The sequence below is a fragment of the Eschrichtius robustus genome, chromosome X (assembly GCF_028021215.1).
Source record: "Eschrichtius robustus isolate mEscRob2 chromosome X, mEscRob2.pri, whole genome shotgun sequence".
NCBI classification, from domain to species: domain Eukaryota; kingdom Metazoa; phylum Chordata; class Mammalia; order Artiodactyla; family Eschrichtiidae; genus Eschrichtius; species Eschrichtius robustus.
In genome coordinates, this window is record NC_090845.1 from 108,795,727 (window position 1) to 108,819,383 (window position 23,657).

General features: G+C 35.6%; 1 protein-coding gene across 5 annotated transcripts in view; it reads right to left on the reverse strand.

Annotated features, from left to right (window-relative positions):
• The window catches only part of THOC2 (THO complex subunit 2), a 105,398-nt gene that overhangs the window by 71,321 nt on the left and 10,420 nt on the right, over positions 1–23,657 (reverse strand). For all 5 annotated transcript variants that reach the window (XM_068532461.1, XM_068532459.1, XM_068532458.1 and 2 more), the window contains exons 2-7: positions 19,652–19,710; positions 15,217–15,308; positions 13,021–13,072; positions 8,897–8,967; positions 7,910–8,031; positions 7,232–7,365 (exon numbers count right to left, since the gene is read on the reverse strand). In XM_068532461.1, the coding sequence (XP_068388562.1) occupies positions 7,232–7,365; positions 7,910–8,031; positions 8,897–8,967; positions 13,021–13,072; positions 15,217–15,308; positions 19,652–19,710 (530 nt within the window). The remainder of the gene's footprint in view (positions 1–7,231; positions 7,366–7,909; positions 8,032–8,896; positions 8,968–13,020; positions 13,073–15,216; positions 15,309–19,651; positions 19,711–23,657) is intronic.

Sequence of the window (23,657 nt, forward strand, 5' to 3'; positions counted from 1 at the left end):
ATTTCTTTCCTCTTTTTATGAAACGCAAAGTTAAGAATACATTTTCTTCCATTTCTCTCATACTAAGGAAAGAAAGGACCAACACAGTGATCATCTCTTACTGAAAAGAGCTCCAGACTTTCATAAATTCTCCAAAGAGATGTTTATCTAAAGTTCTGGGAAGAAAACTTCTAAATATTTTTGCCTGTCCTTGCACCCCCAAAAGGTATGGCTTATGAATGTACAAGTGACTCCAAAATAGCAACTGGAATTTTTAAATGCTGCTGGTGGAAATATAAAATGTAAAACAGTACGACTGCTTTGTAAAATTGGCAGTTTCCTTAAAAGTTAGACTTAACACCTACCATATGACCCAGCCATTTCATTCCTAGGTATTTACCCCAAGAGAAAAAATGTCTATGTCCATACAAAGACTTGTACACCAATATTCACAGCAGCTTTATTTATAATAGGACACTCTGAAATATCCATCAACATGTGAATGGATAAACAAACTGTAGTACAGTATAATTGTAGAATATACAGTGGAATACTACTCAACAATAACAAGGAAAGAACTACCAATACAAGCAACAACATGGATGAATTACAAAATAATTATGCTGAATGAAATGAGCCAGACCAAAAAGAAAAAAAACTCACTATATGATTCCATTTATAAAAGAATTATAGAAAATGCAAACTAATCTATAGTTTAGAACGCAGATCACTGATTACCTGGGGAGGAGAAAAGAGGAAGTACGGGGGGGAATGAAATACAAAGGGGCAAGAGGAAACTGGGTCGGGGTGGGGGGGGAGTGATAGAAATGTGCATTATCTAGATTGTGGTGATGTTTTCACAGGTGTATACATGTGTTAAAACTCAAACGGTACACTTCAAACATGCACATTTTATTGTATATCAATTATGCCTGGATAAAGCTGGAAAAAAAAAGCCACTGACAACAGATTATGGAAGATCTAGCAAATTCTCCAACCTTATAACTGCTCCTATATTTACTAAATATAAAAGTTCAATCAACTAAATAAAAATGAATAATGCTCTACTCTGTCAGAGAGGACAAAAGATACATTGAATATACTTTTGAAAAAATGGCTGGCTTATAATTACCCATTATGCTACATCCACAAAACTTGTGAATAAGGACTAGAACAGCAACATGTTACATGGAAATGTGTTTCATTCACATTGCTTTAAAGTTTATATTTTCAATGTGCTACAATATGAACCGTTGACATTATGTTTTGTTTAAACAGTATTATTCCATGAAGGCTATTTTAACAGTGATCTGTACAGTCAACTAACTACCAGTTTCTTTCTAGAGGCAATTTAAGGTAGTAACCTACACAAAAGGGATGCAACTTTTATTTATAATAGATAACAACCTTTGTATCTTTCACAAAAGAAAAACTGGCTTAGGAATTTTCTATTATATGTCTCAGGTGCCATAAGTTAGTCCAATCAGTTGGAATGACCTATGCTACATAATATGGAAAAAGTAGCCAAACCAAGGATTTAGAAGACCATTTTTAAAACCTTAGAGATTTGCTAAATAACAGTTAAGCTATTTCACATACAAGATTTTAGGAACAATAAGTAAGCTTGGAATGTCCAAAATAATTTTTTTCTAATGGCAGCTGTGGTAGAACAGACACTCTTGTGCTCAAACATCTTAAAAAAGGCTTTTATCCAGCCCAAGCATCAACAGTCATGTGATCTTGAGATAGATCATAAGCCTAGCTCCCTACCTCTACCACCAGCTACATTAAGGAATATACACACACACATGCCTTTTGAGGAACAAACAGGGAATCATATCGGAAGCGGAAACATTTTTAAATGGTGGACCTGTAATGGCCATGGATTCATTCCTTCATTTAAATAAACATTAAATAACTACCCACTATGTGCCAGGTGCTTGTGATACAGAGATTAATAAAATGCCTTCCCTACCCTTGAGGAGAGTTCACACCTTTTGGATGATACATCTTTGAAAAAATGCACTGAAAAGTAACTGAAGGCTCCCCAAAGATGGACAAGATGGCCAGTATATTAGAGCAAGTAATTGCAACTAGAGGCCAAAAATATGATAAAAGTGACAATGGTTCTTTTAAGAATAGGTCAAATTGAGATTCTTAACAGAAACAAAAAGGCCAAGGTAATATTGTAAACATGACTGGAAGAGATGTCCAGCCTGTACATTTCAGACAAGAAAACAGAATGATAGCGTCAACCATCATGTTCCTGACAGAATAAACCTTACAAGACAAAGAAAAACCATGTTTTGAACAAAAGGACATGATCTGGCTCTGGCATGTAGAATTACTTTAGAAACAGGCTATACCATGGTCTCAATGTTTTTTGTACCCCCAAAATTCATATGTTGAAATTCTAATGCCCAGTGTGATGGTATTAGGAGGTGGGGCCTTTGGAAGGTGAATAGGTCATAAGAGCATAGTCTCATGAATCAGATTAATGCCCTTTAAGAAGAGAGCTCCGTTGCCCCTTCTACCATGTGAGGATACAACAAGTTAGCAGTCTGCAACCCGGAAGAGGGCCCTCATGAGAACCCAACCATTCTGGCACCCTGATCTTGGACTTCCAGCCCCCAAAACTGTGAGAAGTACATTTCTATTGTCTATAAGCCCCCCAGTCTGTGGTATTTTGTTACAGAAGCCTGAATGGACTAAAACAGGCTAATAACTTATGCTAGACCATTTCTAAGAAATAGTATTTGCAAAACACTGCACATCTCAAGGCAAGAACCAGAGAGCCAAGATGCAGAGAAATGCACCCAACAAAATAAAAGTATAACTGTAAAAACAACTATGCTTGAGAACACCAATTGCTGTCTTCTTTTTCATAGTAGAGATAAACAACTTCTTCATAACTAGTGTATAGTAAAGAAACTCCAGTGAAGCAAAACCTTAGGGAAAGGAAGCAGTCAACTGGTTTCCCTTTCCAAGGGATAGGAGAGAGTTGACAAAAAGATAAGAAGCTTCAAGGCTTAATGGCTCTTATATCCATACTGATCCAAAGACAAAATACTAAGTACACTCAAGATAATGTAGTCAAAGTGATTAAATGTCCCATAATCTACCAAAGAATAAAATCATTTGACTTGGGATTTTATTTTGTTTTTAATGTTTCTCTGGTCACTTAACAAGCAACCAAGAGGACCTGTGAGACTGAAGGAGGAGAGACTCTCACCCCACCCTTCCCCATCTCCAGCCAAATCTACAATCTTGGACACCAGGCGACAAATGAAGGTCCTGAGGTTTGGTGAAGAGGGCTCTGATTCTGGATGAGAAGGAAAGGATCAGAGAGCCAAGGCCAAAAAGATCCTGGACCACTAAACCCAAAACCAGGAAGAACCATTTTCAGTCTCCAAAACCAAACTCGGAACTTCCCTGACGGTCCAGTGGATAAGACTCCACGGTCCCAATGCAGGGGGCCTGGGTTCGATCCCTGGTCAGGGAACTAGATCCCACATGCCGCAACTAAGAGCCCGCATGCCATAACTAAAGATCCCACACACAACAACAAAGATCCTGCACATGGCAACGATCCCACGTGTCGCAACTAAGACCCAGCACAGCCAGCTAAATAAATAAATAAATAAATAAACAAACAAACAAACTCAAGTAAGCTAGCTCCATGACTAATTTTTAGCCAGAACTTCTGATTTAGAGCAGCGATCAGCATACCATGGCCTATGGGTCAAATCCATTCGATGTTTGTAAATAAAGTTGTGCTGGAACACAGACACACTCATTTATTTACATGTTGTCCATGGCTGCTCTCACACTACAATGGCAAAAGTGAGTAGCTGCAACAAAAACCATATGACCCACAAAGGAAAAAAATATTTACTATCTCATCCTTTACAGAAAAGGTTTGCTGACCACTAATTTAGAAGAAATAAAAGAATACCTAGCTATTACTTTTTTAAAGGGCATTCAGAAGAGTAGAGTGCTTATAGTTTAGTTCAGCAATCAAAGGAGTCCATCTTTGGGAATTCCCTGGCAGTCCAGTGGTTAGGACTCCGTGCCTTCACTGCCGAGGGCCCAGGTTCAATCCCTGGTCAGGGAACTAAGATCCCCCAAGCCACGTGGCACGGCCAAAGAGTCCATCTCTGATATCCTTTCCTCTAATTTCTAAAAGATGCTTTTTGCCATCTTGATGCAGGGATCATTTGAGAGGCATCTATGATATGGCAGCTCAAGGGACTAATAATCACTATCCATTCCTATTAAGTTTTTCAAGCTTACTGTCAGACAAACACCAGGCAGACTCATAATGGTTCCTATTCCTTGCTTTCTTGCAGTAAACAGCCCAAGGCTATCTGATAGGATATACTGTTTATTATATTTAGGACATAAACACTTCAATGTGCCAGAATCTTTTAGGGAGCAAATGACCACCTTTTAACTATAGAATGATAAATAAGGATTTCTCCTGATCAGACCAAGTACCCTGAAATATAAGTGTATCTAAAATGCATGCCTCGGGACTTCCCTGGTGGCGCAGTGGTTAAGAATCCGCCTGACAATGCAGGGAACACGGGTTCCAGTCCTGTTCCAGGAAGATCCCACATGCCACGGAACAACTAAGCCCGCGCGCCACAACTACTGAGCCTGAGCTCTAGAGAGCCCACAAGCCACAACTACTGAGCCCACGTGCCACAACTACTGAAGCCTGCGAGCCTAGAGCCCTTGCTCCACAACAAGAGAAGCCACCGCAATGAGAAGCCCGTGCACCACAACGAAGAGTAGCCCCTGCTCGGCACAACTAGAGAAAGCCCACGTGCAGCAACGAAGACCCAACGCAGCCAAATAAATAAATAAATTTATTTTTTAAAAAATGCATGCCTCCCAAACCAGATATCAGTTCTGCCAATGGCTGGTGAAGGAGATCAGACCTGAGATAGCTTTGTATAAGGTATTATCTGCCTAGGTTGCTCCTAAAGAGAAAGCAATGGGAATAAACAAGAGGAAACTCATCCAAAGATGCCATGAAAAGCAGGATGCTATGTTAGTGAACTGCTCTGGACAGATGAGACAAGGCCTACCTGAAGTCTGCATTGAGGGGGAATCCGATAAATTCTACCTCTTAAAGAGTGAGTACTCACTGGAATTGAAGTCTTAACCTCAACTTTAATGTCAATGAAAAATTCCTTTCTCAGACAATGGGGGAGGAGGGAATCAGCTAGCCAAAGAGAAACAAACACTAAGCCAGGAAGATGAACTTTCTCAAATCCTCCATGTCAGGGAAAAGAGGCTAAGAATCACTATAAACTCTACTAGAAAGGGGGAAACATTCATTCATTTTTTGATGAGTATTTATCCAACACCTACGTACCAGGCACTGAGGTTAGAGGTACTAAACAAAACAGACAAAAACCCTTGTCCTCATGGAGCTTACTTACATCCCAGTGGGGGTGTGGCATAAAATACGGTGCACATTATATGGTGTTAAGTGCTCAGAAGAAAGACAGTGAACCACAGGGAGTGTCGGGGTGGGGGGTGGCCATATAAGGCTACACTGAGGAGGTGGCATTTGAGTGTTTCTGGGCTAGCGTGCTTTGCAGTACACCTGACGGACTAGAACAGAGGTCTGGCCCAAGAAATCAAATTGTTTATACTCATGGAATATCCATGTGAGTTATGAGCTTGCAGTTGTGACTGTCACACTGTTCTTCAGAGACAGTAACATAACCTGTTCTCTATGGGGACATAGTTCAAGAAAAGAAAGTACACAGCATACATTTTTCCCAGTTAGATAAAAGCACACTTTCAAGAAAATCCCTCTTTGAAATGTTCCCAAAATAACAAAGGACTAAAAAAGTATAAACTCACAAGGACAAAAAAATAGAAGAAACAAGGACAGACAAGAGATATCAACAAATAAGCAGATAAAGTAAAAAAAAAAAAAAAAAAAAAAAAAAAGTGAGAACCTTATACAGCAGAGAATTTTTTTGTGGGGAATACCATCTTAAGAGAGTACATGGCAGTATATAAGGAAAGACAAACTTATAGCAAGGCAGTACTGACAAACATCTCAAACTAGATCAAAATTCTGCAGGAAAAATGTAGAGCCTACCCTGGAAAGAACAGAAAGGAAACCCTACAGGAGGATTTTTTTTTTAATGGGTCACTGCTACACAGGTAAGCAAGCCTTAGAGGGCTGCCAGTCTTGGTGTTAATTTGACAATGGAAGAAAGTAGCAAAGAGACTAAATCAGCTGCCAGAACTAGACTTACTTCAAAGAAAAGGGTAAATTTAAACTAAAAGCTCCTTACCTCTATACCTGTTGGCCACCAAAAGCTTAAGCTAAAAACAAAAATTACTGTAGTAAATCTGGTTTTATCTGGGTCCCCACTGGAGAAAGGGGATAAGGATTGGGACACCTCCTCTCTCTTTCTCATCCATAAATTTCAAAAACAGAGAAAGAACTGAGAATTGAGCGTAAGCATCCTCTAAAATATAACCAGTGAAGCAGGAAATATGACTTTTCCAACAGGTCTCAAAACTTAAGACATCTAGGTGTTGCAAAATCTTCCCTGAGATAGCATAACACCTAACAAATAGCAAAAATTCTTTCCATTCTTGAAAAATCAGGAGTACCCTATTTTTCTATCATTCATTCCTCCTTTCTATAGAAGCCAACTAACTATTTCCTCCAAATGCTCAATGCAAATAAAAAGAACAATGCTAAAGAAATTCTATTTAAAAGGTAGGGAAAGTAACACTTTCCTATTTGTTACACTTTTACAACATCTGCACTTACTTTAACAGACTGTTGTAAAGATAAAATAAAATGTGTATCAAAGTTGCTCGGTATTTTTAAAATCAAGTTCAAAAGAACTAAACATCTCCACATTTCAAGAGTTCACCGAAGATTTTATTAAAGTTTCATGTTTGCTTACTTATTTTCTGCCCTCCATAAAATTATTGGAAAATACTTAAAAATTAAAGATAGAAATACTAGAGAGCAGAAACTAATACAAACACGAAGGTAAGAGTAACAAAAAGATTTCTTATAAATATCATCCCAAATTTTTTTATTATTGATAATAATCTTAAAAGTACAAGCTAGACACTTCTCTCGTTTCTTAATTTAAAAACAAAAAACTATAGGGAATGCACTAGTTTTGTCTTTATGGATATTCTTCAACAGTTAAAAAAATTTATCTTAGCAACACATAGTATATATAGATATACGTCTTACCTATTAAAGATTTGATATTTTCTAAGATTAAATCACTGGTAATATTTCCAGATAAATCTTGCCCCAATTCAGCAATCAGCTTGGCATAACCTTCATTTTCTTCTCTTAACAAATTAAATTTTTGCTGCTTATAACTGAAATTAAACATCATAAAGCAGATAAAATTAATTTCAATTAACAAGCTTGCATAAGAGTATTGTATTCTTCTCATTGAATTTTCTTACTCTCTTATATAAAACAATCATAAGAACAGTTGTTGAAAGTTTACCTCTTTGTCTATCTTTTAGGATAGAAAATAACAGTGATTCTTAAGGGACACCCCAGTGTTAATTACACAAGGAAAGGATATCGCTAATAACATATAACACTATTTCCATCATTGACAAGAATATACCTTAAAGCCACAGGTGTAAATTATTTTATTGGTAGTAATAAAAGCATTGAATATGATTTTAACTTCTAACATGGAAAAAAATTAACATTGGTTTCACACAGGTAAAGTTCACTGCTGACTCAATAACCGTAGGCTACTCTTAAAAGGAAAAAACACAAGACACATGCTGACAGCAACAACAACAAAAATCTTCAAAACGCCTTTAGAAACTTCTAGTATTCAACATGAGAACTAAAAAACATGCTCAGGTACTTGATCTGCAACATAAAAATACTTGTACTTACAAGAGTTTTGTCTTGATTTTAACTGACTTTTGATTGAATTGCTGTGATTGTTTGATAAGTCCTAACGATTCCAATGTTTCTGGATCCAAGCGTTCCTTTAGAACTGTGTCTGAAACTAAATACTGTATTAAAAAATATTAAAGGCCATTTACTCCTCAGCATTCCAACTATGCATTCACAATCTTAAAACATATTCAAAATAATTTCCCCAAATAAGAATATTAAAATCACCTTATATATATACATCAACAACTTTATTAAAAGGCTTGGAACTTCAATCTAACAAAAATGATGACTCTCCAAGTACTGAAACATACAGCTTTTAAAAAATTCACTAAAAATTATATGCCATGCTGTACACAACCTACAAATGACAAGAACTACAGATGTAATTCTGATTAAAATTGAGTTTGTCAACTGAATTTTCTTTAAGATAATGCAGCATTTCAGCCTCCTTTGGTTTCTACTGTTTAAGTCAAATTCTATTGTCTGTCCTTGCAGCAAAGACAAGGACATTCTTCCAGGTCTGAATAATGGCATTCCGCCTTGGTTTTAAATTTATGAACATAAAATGGTTTGCTAGACAATGATTATGATGAGCTCTAGAATTAATTATTTTTAAACTACCTCCATTCTTTTTCTCCTTGCCTAATAGTTTATGAAAAATTGTTCAGTTTAAAAGCTGTCCATATCATTTCTACTCACTTGATAGATGCTTACCTGTTCCTTAGTTAGGAACTTACTAGGTCAGGAATATCACCAAAGGTTTTCTATGCATAGATAGTTTAAGTGATATGGTAGCATGCCTATTTCGTAGAAAAAAATTAGCATGTCTAATTTTACAAAGCATTCCATTTCAAAACCCAAATCTCACCTTATAATGAATAGTCAACTGAATGTCAATATCCTCCTCCATTAACATGATTATCTGTGATTACAATCATTCCACATAAAATTTAGAAATGGAAAGTATTTTTTAAAACTTACCAAACATGCTAATACCAATTGTGTAAAATAGTCTCTCTTGCTTTTTTCTTCTAAACAATTTGTCTCAATATCTATAATGACAAAGAAAAAGAAAGATGAAAGTTTGATTTTTCTAGACCCCAGAACTATAATACGATACCTGTTTTCTTTAAAACTAGCTAAATTTAAAATGCCTCATTCTGAATTTGGAGAAAAAATTTAAACTGTGGTAAGCATAAGCAGGCCTTCACGTGCATATGAATACTTAAAGATTTATAAATACTTATAATTTATAAATATTTATAATTTCTCCTGATACTGAAAAACTGACCTTGTGACCAATGGCATATCCATAAAATGGTAAGTTGATTATGGAGCTATGTGCTAAGGCACTGCAAGCAACAAAGCTTCCAAAAAATACTGTTTTCAAAAATGGAAACATTTGGGAATTCCCTGGCGGTCCAGTGGTTAGGACTTGGTGCTTTCACTGCCAAGGGCCAGGGTTCAATCCCTAGTTGGGGAACTAAGATCCCACAAGCCACGCAGCACGGCCCAAAAAAAAAAAAAAAGGGAAACATTCAAGCAAAGTTTAAACAACCACATGTCAGAGATGCTAAGGTAAAAAGCTGAACTGGGTGACAACAAAGATCTCTTCTAATACTAAAGATCCTATTACTCATGAAGATCAAACCCTTGACTTTGGCCACCTTGGTACCATGTTCTAACCAAGCTACTTGGTCACCAACTCTATGAAAACTGTATTAAAAGATATTTTTAACATCCTATTTTGAATTACAATTCTAGTCAGCAAACAAAACTTCACTCAAGATTTTCATTTTCTTCCTACTGAAATATTTTTTTTAAAAACTGAGACCTCCTTGAGTTTCAGTACATTATTCAAAAAATTTGTCAAACAATTTTCTGATCTAAAGTATAGAGGAAATAAGCAATTAGCTCTAAATGCTAAGCATCAAAAACTTCAACCAGGATTAGCAGGATTACAAAATTGATCTCAGGATTATTGTTTTAACTGATTACACACCATTACCTTATTTTTAAAGTCAATTCATATTTAGAATGTGCTATAGAAAACGGCACCGATTTTTAGTGATGTAATAAAAATTGCCCTCTAAGAGTTCCAGGGCTCCCCCAGACAGACATCCTACAACTGCTTTGCTTCAGTTTACTTTCTACTGCCATCACTAAGAATCAAAAGAGAAGAGGACCTACCATTAAACACATCCACATTTTCCTGGCCCTTCTCCACTTTTCCTTCTTGGACAGTGCCATCTCCCAGTATTCTGGCCACTACAGCTAAACACACAGTCAGCTCAAGCGTATTAAGGGAATTTCGGGGTGTAATTTATACAATGTAAATTGCAGTACAATCTCAATCTATCAATAAGACTTTTAATCCGTGTGTATCTCAACAATCCCTTCCAGGGACTCCTAGTTGTCTCCTCATTATCTAGTCTTCTGGTCCCTCCTCAGCCTAGAACTTCAAGGATACTGATCTTGAGGGGTCAGGACTAAAGTGGGCCTATTCTTTTAACCAATATCTATCTACCCTCAAAGGCCCTACAGTCCCTAAGATCTACCTCCAAAGTCCCCAGGATGAGAGCATTTGGGTAGCAGGTTCATCCTCTTCAAGTAAAGTCTACTCTCCTCTTAGCCATCGGACCTGATTAAGATACAACTCTCTGGGTTCTGACCATGTTAGCAAATGCTTAATGGGACCTCAGTAAATTTCTTGGCTAAACTATCTCAATAATCAATACAGGACTCTATTATCCCAATTATGCTTTCCCTGTTTTCTTTATTCTTTTTGTTCTAACTTATGAAACCATTCATTATTCATTCATTATTTCTGACTCCTCAACCCCAAATCAGCACCTAATAAGTTTTCTTTAATTTCCCTCTGATTTTCCTAAAAAGCCCTCAGCCATTTCCAACTCTAGGCCCAGTATCACCAACCACCTAACCCAGCTCAGAGGTCCCATCAGTGCATCAAGTCACATCAGACTCTCCTTTCGGGTTAATATAGCTCTCAGGCCCCCTCACCCTTACATGATTAATCTTTTAAAGGATATTGTTATCTTAACCAGGAAAGTACAGCACTGATTTCTCTTATAACCGTTAAAATGTTAGAAAGAGAACATGATATACTAGAAAGATCATGGACTCTAGAACCAAAAGGACCCAGGTTCAAACCCTGCCTTATACTAGTTGTGTGGCCTTGAAAAATCACTTTTCTGAGCTTTGATTTTCTGATCCATATCTCTACCTTACAGAAATTGCTGTGAGGATTAAAATGAAATTAAATGCTTAACATACAGAAGGTGCTCCAAAATGGCACCTACATTATTAATACTGTGATCATCATTATAATTATCATCATCATTATTATTAGAGGTAGCTCGCGTTCTTACTCCTATTCCCCTACCTTGGTCTGGGGTCACCCTTGGATCATTTTTTTTTCTGCCAAGGGTGGGGGTACGTGAGTGAGGGGGCAGGTGAGGGAAATTCTCTTTCCAAGTTTGCCGTCCTAATCTTGCTTGTAAAAATGGACTGGATAGGCTAAAAGAAATTTCCCAAGAGCAACCAAACATCATCTTCATGAATTCATGTTACTAGTAAAAAGCCATGACTTGTAATAATAATTCATATTATATAACTAAATAACTATGAAGGGAAAATATATCCTAATAAGTCAATTAAAAAAAAGAAATTACTAGAACTTACTAGTAAGCTGATAATTGATGATTACCCAAAGAAAGATATAAAATGTACTCCTGACACTATCAATGAACAACAGCTTCCACACAATGGTACCTACAAATCACTCTTTAAGTCTTAAAAATTTATAGTAAAAACAAACAATTTTCTAAATTGAAACCTGTCTCGTGTTATATTTATTAGTAACATAATATAACATCTTTAGTGCCTGCTCTAAAAATTAAGCTTAAAAGGTTTTTGTTGTTGGCATAAATCAATCAATCCAATAGATAGCATGAACAAATACTTTATCATCTAAACCAGGATAGTTTGAAGATTGAAAGAAGGCACAATTAATAATTACGCCAGGAAAACAAAACAAAAAGGGGACATAACGGTCACCAATCAATGGTCTTTTCATTTATCACTCACGGTCCACACACATTTTGACCTGTTCCCAACCTTACTGTTGTTATAAAATCTTAAACGTCCTGAAGGATCAAGGACCAGACATTTAGATTTGTTGCAACCAAATTTGGGATTCTCAGTAAGACATTTAAGTAACCTATCTAATTCTAAGAGTTAAGATTAACGAGCTAAAATAATTCATTCCAGCTTGACAAACTCTCAGAGGAGAAGTCATATTTTAAAGCGAATATTATAATGTTTGGTAATGTTTTCTAACAGATCAAAGTTACAGAATGCATAAGACTGATGAGGAAAACTGTGCTCAAAGATACTTTAATTCAGATTTAAAATCAGAGAAATATATTTGTAATATACATTATTTTTTAAATCCATGCCTCCCATGGAGGGACACTACCTTTTGTTCTAAGTCAAAGAAATATTCCTTTCTTATCTTGCATGAATTCTTATTTATTCTGGACAAATAGAGAAGTTGCTATTTCCAAAGCTGGTTTCTCATCCTCAAAACAAAAGTACTTTTGATTACTTTGGCTCTTCTTGCTCTCTCTAAAATTAAGAAGAATCAGAAGAGTACAATAGTAAAGTAAATACCTCTTGAGTATCCTAAGTTTGAGATTCTGACATTCATTGATAATCTGCATTGAATAATATTATGTGGTTACTAAAATCTGAATAATTCAGACTAACTTAACCTCAGAAAACCTGGGTTTTTTTACTTGAAATGACTTAATTTAGCTCAATTTTATATAAAGATACATTCTGAAAAACTCAAGCTATTTGAATTATACACTAAAACTATTTAAAGCCAGCTTATAAATAGTAACTGTACTCACATTTGACTTACAATATATATTCCCTATAAAGTAAAAAAAAACAATATATTCTAGATTTGTAGAAACATTTGTAAAATCCTTAGTTTGAAAGAAAGCATTTTATTTAACATAGCACATTAATTTACCAAACAACACTTTTTACAGGTGAAATAAAGGCTTATTAATACCTACCTAATATGGAGAATACGTCAGCAAGAATGGAGGGCATATCCTCACGAAATTCCTAATTTTAAAAAATACAATTATTCATAGTAAATACTAGAATAGCACACTAGCAATTATTATGGTTTCAGAATAACACTCTTCAGTAAAACTTAAAAACAAAACCCTAATACCACTATGTTGACAAATAATAAAAGTTTTCAAGTTTCATAATACAGAGAAAATTAAGAGGGAGATAATGGTTGGAAAAAATGTTTAAATGTCTACCATGAAATAACTTGTGTTAAAAAAAAAAAGAAACTTAAAACAAGCACCTCAGGAAATAATAAAGAACACAAATGAGTTAACATTTTTCCAGTGAAGTTTCATGTCAGAAACCACTGGAATTTGGAGTACCTTACACCTACCTAAAGCAAGACTGTTAAATATGGTACATTTTTCATCTAAAACTTTAAATGTTGTGCTCATGCCTGAGTCAACACTGATCTATGCAAAAATCATAGTATTATCAGAACAAAAATCTAAAAAATGCAATATGAAGATGAAAATAATTACCAAAAAATCTATCTTTATTTTCTTTATGCACTGATGTTTGTAGCCTTTGGAGAAACTGACCCGAAACTCTCCCCTCATTTCTGGATGAATACTTCAGCATTTATCCTAGATTTGTCTCCTGACTTCCCACTCCCACACCCAATTTTAGAGCCATTTTCCATTAGTAAGGATCATAGTTCAATTATTGCAATTAGTTTGCTGGCACTATAGCAACCCTAAAATTAGCCTATTTTCAGAGAGTAAAGGAAAGAAATATAATTCTAAAGGAAAAACTGGTAGCTGTAAGAGACAGACAAGATATGTTTCTGTGGCTAAGATATGGGACAGTGCAATATAGGACTATGAGAATCTAGCCACGACAAAGAATCCAGCTGCAGAAGTATATATATCACTAAGGACTCAAAGAAAGGGAAGTTAAGTAAGAACAAAACACACATTAAGTTCATTTGGACTATTCATTTTCAATAAATGGGAAAAGTATTAGAATCAAATTCCATTAACACACTAAACCCTATACTGATGCCCAATTTACAGAATGAAATAACCTTAACTGCCGATCAGACATTAGTCTCTTCTTAAGGGCTATGAAATTTGGCTATGTCTACTTGAATGCAAGTGCTCCAAAACAACAGAGCAAGACAAGAGTTTTCAAACATGGAATATTAGTTGTTGAAGAAGTAGACTACTCCAACACAAGCTAATCAGATAGAGACAGTTTAGAGGTAAAAGAGAAACTCATATTGAACCTCTACTGCTCAAATACATCTCAACATGATGGGGGAAAAAATCACAACTACTAAACATAGAAAGTCCTTAAGACCATCCTCAGGAAAGCACAAAAATCATACAAAGAAAAAGGCCACAGAAGCTTAAAGCAGCACAGGGGAAATTCATACTGACATCAAGAAACTCCAGGTACCACCTCAATAATACTTATTATGAAAGCTGTTCTCAACTGGGCAGATAATTTTATTTATACAAGTGTAATAAAACCCAGCCTAATAATAATAGAATAATACACCACTTGTAATAAAATGAAACTTAACTCCTGCTTTACAATAAACACCCTTACAATTTGAGAGTTCATCTTTCAATTCAAATACCAAACAACCATGGAAAGTATCTGGTCTGAATCTAACTTAAATTCTCTAATAAATAAAAGAGTGAAACAGAATAACCACTTAAAGGTTAGGGGAAAATCTAGTTATTATTTTCTAAAGCAAACAACAAACAACATGAAAATTAGCATCAAGTGAACATTAGAATCATACAACCTCAATTTAAGATAATTTAATCCTCAATTTTTAAAATACATTTAATTTCTAAACATAACCACAAACAAAAGAAAATGCCTTGTTATGCTATACTGGGAGAACAGTCTAACCAAATTATTTTTTTATAGGAGCTTTTTTTTTTTTTTTGCCCTCCCAGCTTACATAATATTTCCTGCTCTACTCACAACCAGAGAAAAAGATTAAAATACCTATATTTCTGTCTAGCAACAATGGCTTACCAATATTATCTTAAAACATTCACTATTATAATTTTGAATAAAATGAAACACAAGTTATACACTTCAGGGATCCTTGCATCAAAGGCAGAAAGAAATATGTAACAATTATCAAATTTAAAAAACATATATATACTTACACTAATGTCATTAAGAACATTAGATGCCTGTTCATGCTTTAGATTTCCTTTAATGACATGGTATGATAACTCATAAAGAGCTTGCTGGAAATCTGTCAAACATAAAAGAAAGAGTATAATGACACAGTCTCTTGAACATGAAAGGTAGACTCTCTAGGGGAAGATCTACGTATTTCCTACTTCTCGGAATTATTATAAACATCAATAATGATTAAGAAAACTATACTTCTAATGCTTTTCTCTAGCAGATTTTTTCCTTTTATTTTCACAAAAACACAATACTTAAAGAGTAGAAAAAAGTTAACCTTGACTCCACTACTATAACATAACTACTGCTTGAGCACTTCCAATCTTTTTCTATATGTCTACATATTTTACATACTTGCATTCATAGTTTACATCATTTGGTATTCTGATTACCTGACAAACACTTTTAAAAGCATTTTCTCGTGCTACCAAAGTCTACGAAATTATTTTTAATGACTGCATAGAACTCTAGCAAGTGAATATAAACTAACCATTCTTCTCGCCAGGAGATTCACAGATTTTTCTAACTATATTCAGATTATAGTCAATTTAATCGCAGGGCTACACTGACAACAGATAAGGAATAGCAGTAAATATAAAATTTAATTTTACCCATATCCTACTGTCAGAGAAATTTCTCCCCAAAATCTCATTTTCTCCTCTATTTCCATCAGAATTCAAACTAAAATACATTCAGCCCTCTGTATCCATAGGTTCTGCATCCACAGATATGGAGGGCTGACTTTAGTCACTGTACAATGCCATTTTATATAAGGGACTTGAGGATCCTTGGATTTTGGTATCAGAGGGGGCTCCTGGAACCAATCCCCTGCAGATACTAAGGGATGATCATAATTACATATGTACATACACACATAAAACATCACTCCTATGAGAACTGTCAACCACATGTACGGTAGTCTCATTCACTATTAATTAGCATAGCCCCCCTTTCCTGGAGAAGGAATTTGGGGAGGGGGGAGGAGTTAATGGTCAGGTGAACACCTCCTTCCAGCCACCTTTTTCTTTAGTCCCATACACTAAAATCTTTATCTCCTTCCTCTCATTAAAAGTAGGAAAACAAGTAGCTCTAAAAACATTAATGTAAAATAAAGTCAATTTATAATCCACTTTTGAAATAAATCAAAAAATCTTTCAGGGCAATATAACAAGTTAAGAAATCAAATATTTGGGAGTTCCCTGGTGTTCTAGTGGTTAGGATTCGGTGCTTTCACTGCTGTGGCCAGGGTTCAGTCCCTGGTCGGGGAACTGAGATCCTATAAGCTGTGCAGCGCGGCCAAAAAATAAAAATTTAAACGAGAAATCAAATATTTAAAAATCTTCTCCTTTGGTCTACTACTAGCCACAAAAAAGGAACATAACAGAAATCAAAACTTTTATCAATCCCCCTTTAAACAATGAAAATAGTATTTTACAATGAAATAAATTTGTCCATTAAATTATTCACAAAAGAAATATAGCCAGATTATCCCAATTCCTTATGAAGAATCCATTAAATATATACTACCTTTTTCACAAATATGCCTTCATTATGCTTATAGTAAACTATATAAAAACTAAAATTCAAAGGAAAAATTTCTGTTAGTATGGTAGGAATATGAGGTCAATTTCATGCTTTCAATTTCCATTAATAAAATGCTTTTATAACAAATAATAACCATTTGAAGTTATCCAGATAACTAAGATTTTTTAAAAAGCAATCACTCTTAGAAACACAAAACAGCTGAGCATCATAAACTAAATTCCCATAAGAATATGGACTCACAGGGGCTGAGGGAATTCTAATCTTTATCAAAGGAGATTAAAGTAGAGAACAAATGGCCCAGGTCATCTTGCTGACACTAAGTGACATAAAAACAATCACAATGTAATCCACAAAGTAGCAAAGATAGTCCCCAATTCACATGTTATTTAAATGCCCATTTAAGTGGCTAGGAAGTCCTGTCGTATTTTATCCACAGAAATAGTAAGTGGTGTCTTAAAGACCACCAAGGCTAGTCCCACAAAGCCCTGCAAAATCTGCACTAAAGTTGAAAAACTTTACATTTACAGTGGGGAGGAAAACTTACAATCCTTATAATTACACAGAAAAGAATAAATGCTAACGTTTCAGAAAAAGCAGCTTTAAGAACAGCCACAAGTAAAAGGGACTTCTAGACATTCTTTGTGGAATTTGAACATTTTAGACACTAGTTCTTGGTTATGTCGAATATCACTAAGACTACTCATGTTTATCAGCCATCCTTACAATGTTATTTTATGGGAGGTGGGGAAGAGACTTATAAAAAGAACAAGGAGAAACAGCGTGTGCAAGGGAAACTGCCCGCCTGAAATGAAATCAATTTGAGGGAGAGGCAGAAAGGGAAAGGGCACAAGGAACACCACCCAAACTCAATCCTCCTGAGATAGACGAAGGAAATTCTGAAGAAACAACATTCAATTCCCTGCATGGACTACCCACTGGGGCCCTCAGACCAAAGCTTGATTGTTGGCAGATATCAGCCAAAGAGTGTTATGCGTTGAGGAAGTAGGCAAGGGCAAGCAAGAGAGAACACCTGCAACTGAGTCAATGAGGCCACACTCCTACTATTTGGGGTTTCATACATGAATCAGAACAACCATGCAAATTAACAATAATCTGATAGTTATTAAACATCCACACAGTCCCATTTAAAACTGGAAGAGTAATCACCCTGTTACGCTATTTATAGTTTTTCTGAGAATTCTTTTTCTTATTTTATCTACTTAAGGTTTCAATCGCAAACAAGATCCAAGTTAACTGAGAAGTTAGAAACTTGTTTTAAACATAACGTGAAAAAAATAACTATCCAAATGCTTTTAAAAAGGAATCTTTTTTTACTCTCTTACATTTCTGACAGTCAACTGACTTATTCAAAAAAGAAGGCATTTTATCAACCTCAGAAATCTTTATGAATGATCATGCAATTTTAAAAGCAGGATGATTGGAAAATAACTTTGGGGATTGGACTAGGAATGTTAACAAGTCTTACCCAAATGACAGAAAGAAAAATGGCTTACTCATTTGTTTAAAAATGCTTTCTATTCAGAAACCCAAACGTTCTTCAAAAAGTATATATTCTCATATTAAGGTAATATTTAATTTTTGATAAAAGTAAACTTATCTACAGAAAATTATCTAATAATTTTTTATTTAAAATAGAATATTGACTATAAATTATTTTTCCAGATTTGAAAAAAAAATGTTATGGGTTCTATCCCCAATGAAAGCTACATATGAAAATGCTTTAAACTTACTGGGCATTACTGCTTTTGTTTTTGCCCCTCCTTTTCTAAATCCATATACCTAATTTTAAATTAATGAAAGTTAAATAGCAAATCCTTTAAAATTAACATAACTAAAAATTTACACCCTGTTTAATAACATTTTACTTAATAAACCATATTTGTGATATGCAGTAGTAAACAACTCCGTTCCTTTTAATGTTTTCCATGACACTACCTTTAACAAGATCCCCAGATACCACCTAAACATAACCAGCTTTAGTAAAAACACTGAACCTCAGTTTCTGGAAGTTTCCTAGTGCAAAAAAGATCAGAATAGTTTTTTTTTTCCGTGCTAGCTCTTCTCTTCTGTTTATGATTGATACCTAGCCTGTATAAGTTTTACTACAGCTAGCAACTGCTGAAATGTAGGTAAATATACCATGTTACAATTATAAAAGCCAAGCAATATTATATGACTATTATGCAGGTCAAAAGACAACCATACACAGAGATATATAGTCTTACTATAACTATAGTTTTAATCTCAATTCTAATATATTCATATAAAAGCTTTATATAATGTGAATATCTTAGACCTTTTGCTTTTATTCATAAAATTTAACAGAAAACAGGATATTTATTAATTTTGACCAAGCCAAAAATAATAGCTATGATACTTTTATTTATTTATTTTTGGGGCTGCGTTGGGTCTTTGTTGCAGCGCACGGGCTTTCTCTAGCTGTGGCAAGAGGGGGCTACTCTTCATGGGGGTGCACGGGCTTCTCATTGTGGTGGCTTCTCTTGTTGCGGAGCATGGGCTCTAGGCACGCAGGCTTCAGTAGCTACAGCACGCAGGCTCAGTAGTCGCAGCACGCGGGCCCTAGACTGTGCAGGCTTCAGTAGTTGTGGCACGTGGGCTCAGTAGTTGTGGTGCACGGGTGGTAGGGTGCGCGGGCTTCAGTAGTTGTGGCTCACGGGCTCTAGAGCGCAGGCTCAGTAGTTGTGGCACACGGGCTTAGTTGCTCCATGGCATGTGGGATCTTCTCGGACCAGGGATCAAACCAATGCCCCCTGCATTGGCAGGAGGATTCTTAACCACTGCGCCACCAGGGAAGTCCTATGATACTTTTAAAAGTCTTACCTCTATAAGTCGAACTATCATGGCTTTTATTTTCACTGAGGATCCGGCATAAATGCAAACTAGAATAAAACAAATAATCTGTATTAATTTCTAATCCTAACATAGATAATCCTTACAGAGCAAATTATATCAACTAAAAATATCTGGAAATGTATCCGATATTTTTAAATCCATTCGTTTATAATTTAAATAAAACAAACCTATAAACCCTAATTGGTCAGAACTGGAGGATGCTAGTGAATCAAGTCATTATTTTGAAAACTGGTAAATAAAGAATGAAAATCAAGCACTTATTCTGCCTTTGGTATATGAACGAATAGTTGATAAGAAATGCCTCTGTTAGTATTTCAGCTAACAAACGAAGGAATGGTAGAATTAGAACATCATCATTTTAAGGTCCCTAATAAATTAAAGGATCTAAGCATCTATTAATGGCTGTTCACATCACAAGAGACAATCAGATATTATGTGCCTCCTGATCCTGATATACAAGAATACACCACCATCTATGAAGTTGTCTTTAAAGGGGGGGGGGCAATAACTTAAATTCAAACTGTGGGAAACTCTATAGGACAATGGCCCAGTCTCTTCAACAAATATATTACAAGGGAAAATAAAAGATGGTGTGGGATCCTCAGGGTGAAAAAGGCTTAAGAGATATATCGATCACAGTGTATGGCTCCTTACTTGGATCCTGTTTCAAATACTTTAAAAATTAACATTTATGAGTCAACTAGAATATTTTATAACTTTTTAAAAGATAGATGCTGAAATATCTACCGATGAAATATTTACTTCAAAAGTATGGGGAAATGGGTAGGGTTATAGATGAAACAACACCGGCCAGCAGCTGATAAATATTGAAGTCGGTTGATGATTTCATTGGGGAGCTATCATATCTACTTTCTCATCTGAGACTTTTTTCCAATAACAAAGTTTAAAAACAAAAAGTTGACATTTTTTTCATAAAATTCAAAATTCAAAAAAGATACTTGTATGGTAAATATTTCTTCACTAATTTAAATACAGCAAAGGATAGATATACAGTATACAGTGAAAAGAGGTATGTTTAATTGGAATTCCAGAAAGAAGAGAGAACAGGGCAAAAGCAGTATTTGAAGAAACAATAGCCAAGAATTCAGTTTTCCAGAACTGAAGTGAAATCCATAGCTGGGCATATCATAGTAAAACTACAGAAAACCAAAGACAAAATCATTTAAGCACCTGAGGAAAAAAAGGCAATCAGTATCTTCATGACGTCTCAACAAGAACACTTGATAGCTGGAAGATACATTCAAGGTGCTAAAACAAAGTACCTGTCAACCTAAAATTCTATACCCAAAAAACACAGTTCCAAGAAAAGACAAAATAAGGACTGAACTTCAGACTAATAAAAATTGAGTTCACATACTAAAAGAAATGCTTGAGGACATTCTTCAGGTGGGATAAAAATGATCCCAGATAGAACCTTAGAGTTGCAGCAAGAAATGAGGGGAAAAAGTGCTAAGTATATAGGTAATTCTAATTTAATATTAAATGAATAATAATAATAGTGACTTATAGTATTTAAACATGTGTACTATTAAATATATAGAGATAGATATATAAATGGAAAAACACTGAAATACATCAAGGCTAACGTGGGTTTATCCCAAATACACAAAGTTGGTTCAAATTAACTCACCACATTAAACTGACTTTTAAAATCACACAATAATTCAGGAATAGGTTCTATTCCTAATTTTCTAAAAGTCCTTTTATGCATAAAAGACATTTGACAAAATTCAACATCCATTCATTATTTTTTAAAAAGACTTTTAGAAAATCAGGAATAGAAAAAAACTTATAATTTGATAAAGTAGCAGTTCTGATAGTGTGGTTCACAAACCCCTGATCCCCAAGACACTTTCTGGAGTTCTGCAAGGTCAAAACTATATTCATAGTAATACTAAGATTTCATTTCCCTTTTTTTGCTGTAATGACATTTGCCCTAATAATTCAAAAGCAAAGGAAGGTAAGACAGTTAGCACCTTAATATTTATCAAGGCAGTAGCACCAAACTGTCTCATTGAATTCTTCATGATCAAGAAATCAAAGGAAAGAATATAGCCAGTCTCATGTAAGATGTCACCAAACTGTTTCATTATATCTTTCATGACCATTCACAAACAAAAGCCAGTTTCACTTAAGAATGTCCTTGATAGGAGTGACCTCAGCAAGATGGCAAAATAGGAAGCCCCAGGCCTTCCTTCCTCCCATAGAAACACAACTCAACAATACACATACCCAATTCCCTTTACGAGAAATTCAGAAACCAGTTAAGAGGCTCCTGCACCCCAGGCGAGGACTAAACCAGCTGCATCAAAGCTCGCAGGAAAACACAAGACACTCTTTCACCATAGTCCCTCCTTCTGGCACAACACCACACAACTGGGAGGAAACTCCCAATTCCCAAATTCTCCCTGAGGAGGGAAAGAGAAGACTGGACTATGTATACATCTAACATTCTGACGGGGGGGGGGGGGGGGAGTGGGCAACAGCTTGGCAATCTCTCCCTCAAGGGAGAAAGAAGAGTGTCCAACAGCCCAGCCTTTGGGGAGGGGGGACTGCCTGAGAGACTGGTTTCTGTCTAGCCTGACTTAGGGCACTGATGGCACCCAGCATACTCTAGCTGCCTGGGAGCCACTAAGCATACTCTAGCTGCCTGGTGTGCTGCTGCTTCACAGGACCCATGGTACAACAGATGGACACCAGAGAATGCAAGAGAGTGCCGGTTTCTGGAAAAAGAGAAACTGGAAAATCCCTCTCATCTGCAATCTACACATGAGTCCAGAGAAGACATATCCAGAGAAAAAAATTTGAGAGGCCCCCAGAATCTACAGCCAAGCTGATTGGTAAAGGCCTTTCCCTGTACTAAAGCAGTCCATGAAGACTGGGATAAGAGTGTTTTTTCAAATGCAAGGATACCAACACAAAATTACAAAGAATATAAAGAAACAGGTAAAATGGCCCAAAACAAGGAACAAAATTAGTCTCCAGAAACTGATCCTAAAGAATTGGAGTCATATGAATTATCTGACAAAGAATTTAAAATAACCATCATAAAAATGCTCAATGAGCTCAGGAAAATGATGCATGAACAAAATGAGAATTTTAACAGAAGGACAGAAAATTTTAAAAGAACCAAATTTTAGAGCTAAAGAATGTAACAACTAAACTGAAAAAGTCACTAGAGAGCATTATGGATAATTCAAGAGCATTGTGGATAGTCATATACAAAAGAATGAAATTGGACACTTCTTACATCATACACAAAAATCAACTCAAAATAGATCAAATACATAAAAATAAGACCTGAAACTGTAAAACTCCTAGAAAAAAAACACAGGGGGAAAGCCTCACGACATTGGTCTTGGCAATGATTTCTTGGATATGACACCAAAAGCACAATGAAAGCAAAAACAGACAAGTGGGACATCAAACTAAAAATTGTGTGCAAAGAAACAATGAACAGAATGAAAAGGCAGGGGACTACCCTGGTGGGCCAGTGGTTAAGACTCCGTGCTTCCACTGCAGGGGGCACGGGTTCCATCCCTGGTCAAGGAACTAGGACCCTGCGTGCCACACGGTGCGGCCAAAAAAAAAAAAAAAGAATGAAAAGGCAACCTACGAAATGGAAAAAAAAATGTTTGCAAACCAGCCATGTATCTGATAAGGGGCTAATATCCAAAATATTTAAGAAACGTCTACATCTCAATAGCAAAAAAAAAAATCTGATTTAAAAATGAGCAAAGAATTTGAATAGACATTTTTCCAAAGAAGACATACCAATGGCCAATAGGTGTATGAAAAGATGCTCAACATCACTTATCATCAGAGAAATGCAAATCAAAACCACAATAAGGCATCACCTCACACTTGTAAGGGTGGTCATAATTTAAAAACCCCAAACAAACAAACAACAACAACAAAAAAACCAGAAATGACATCTGATAAAGGACTATTA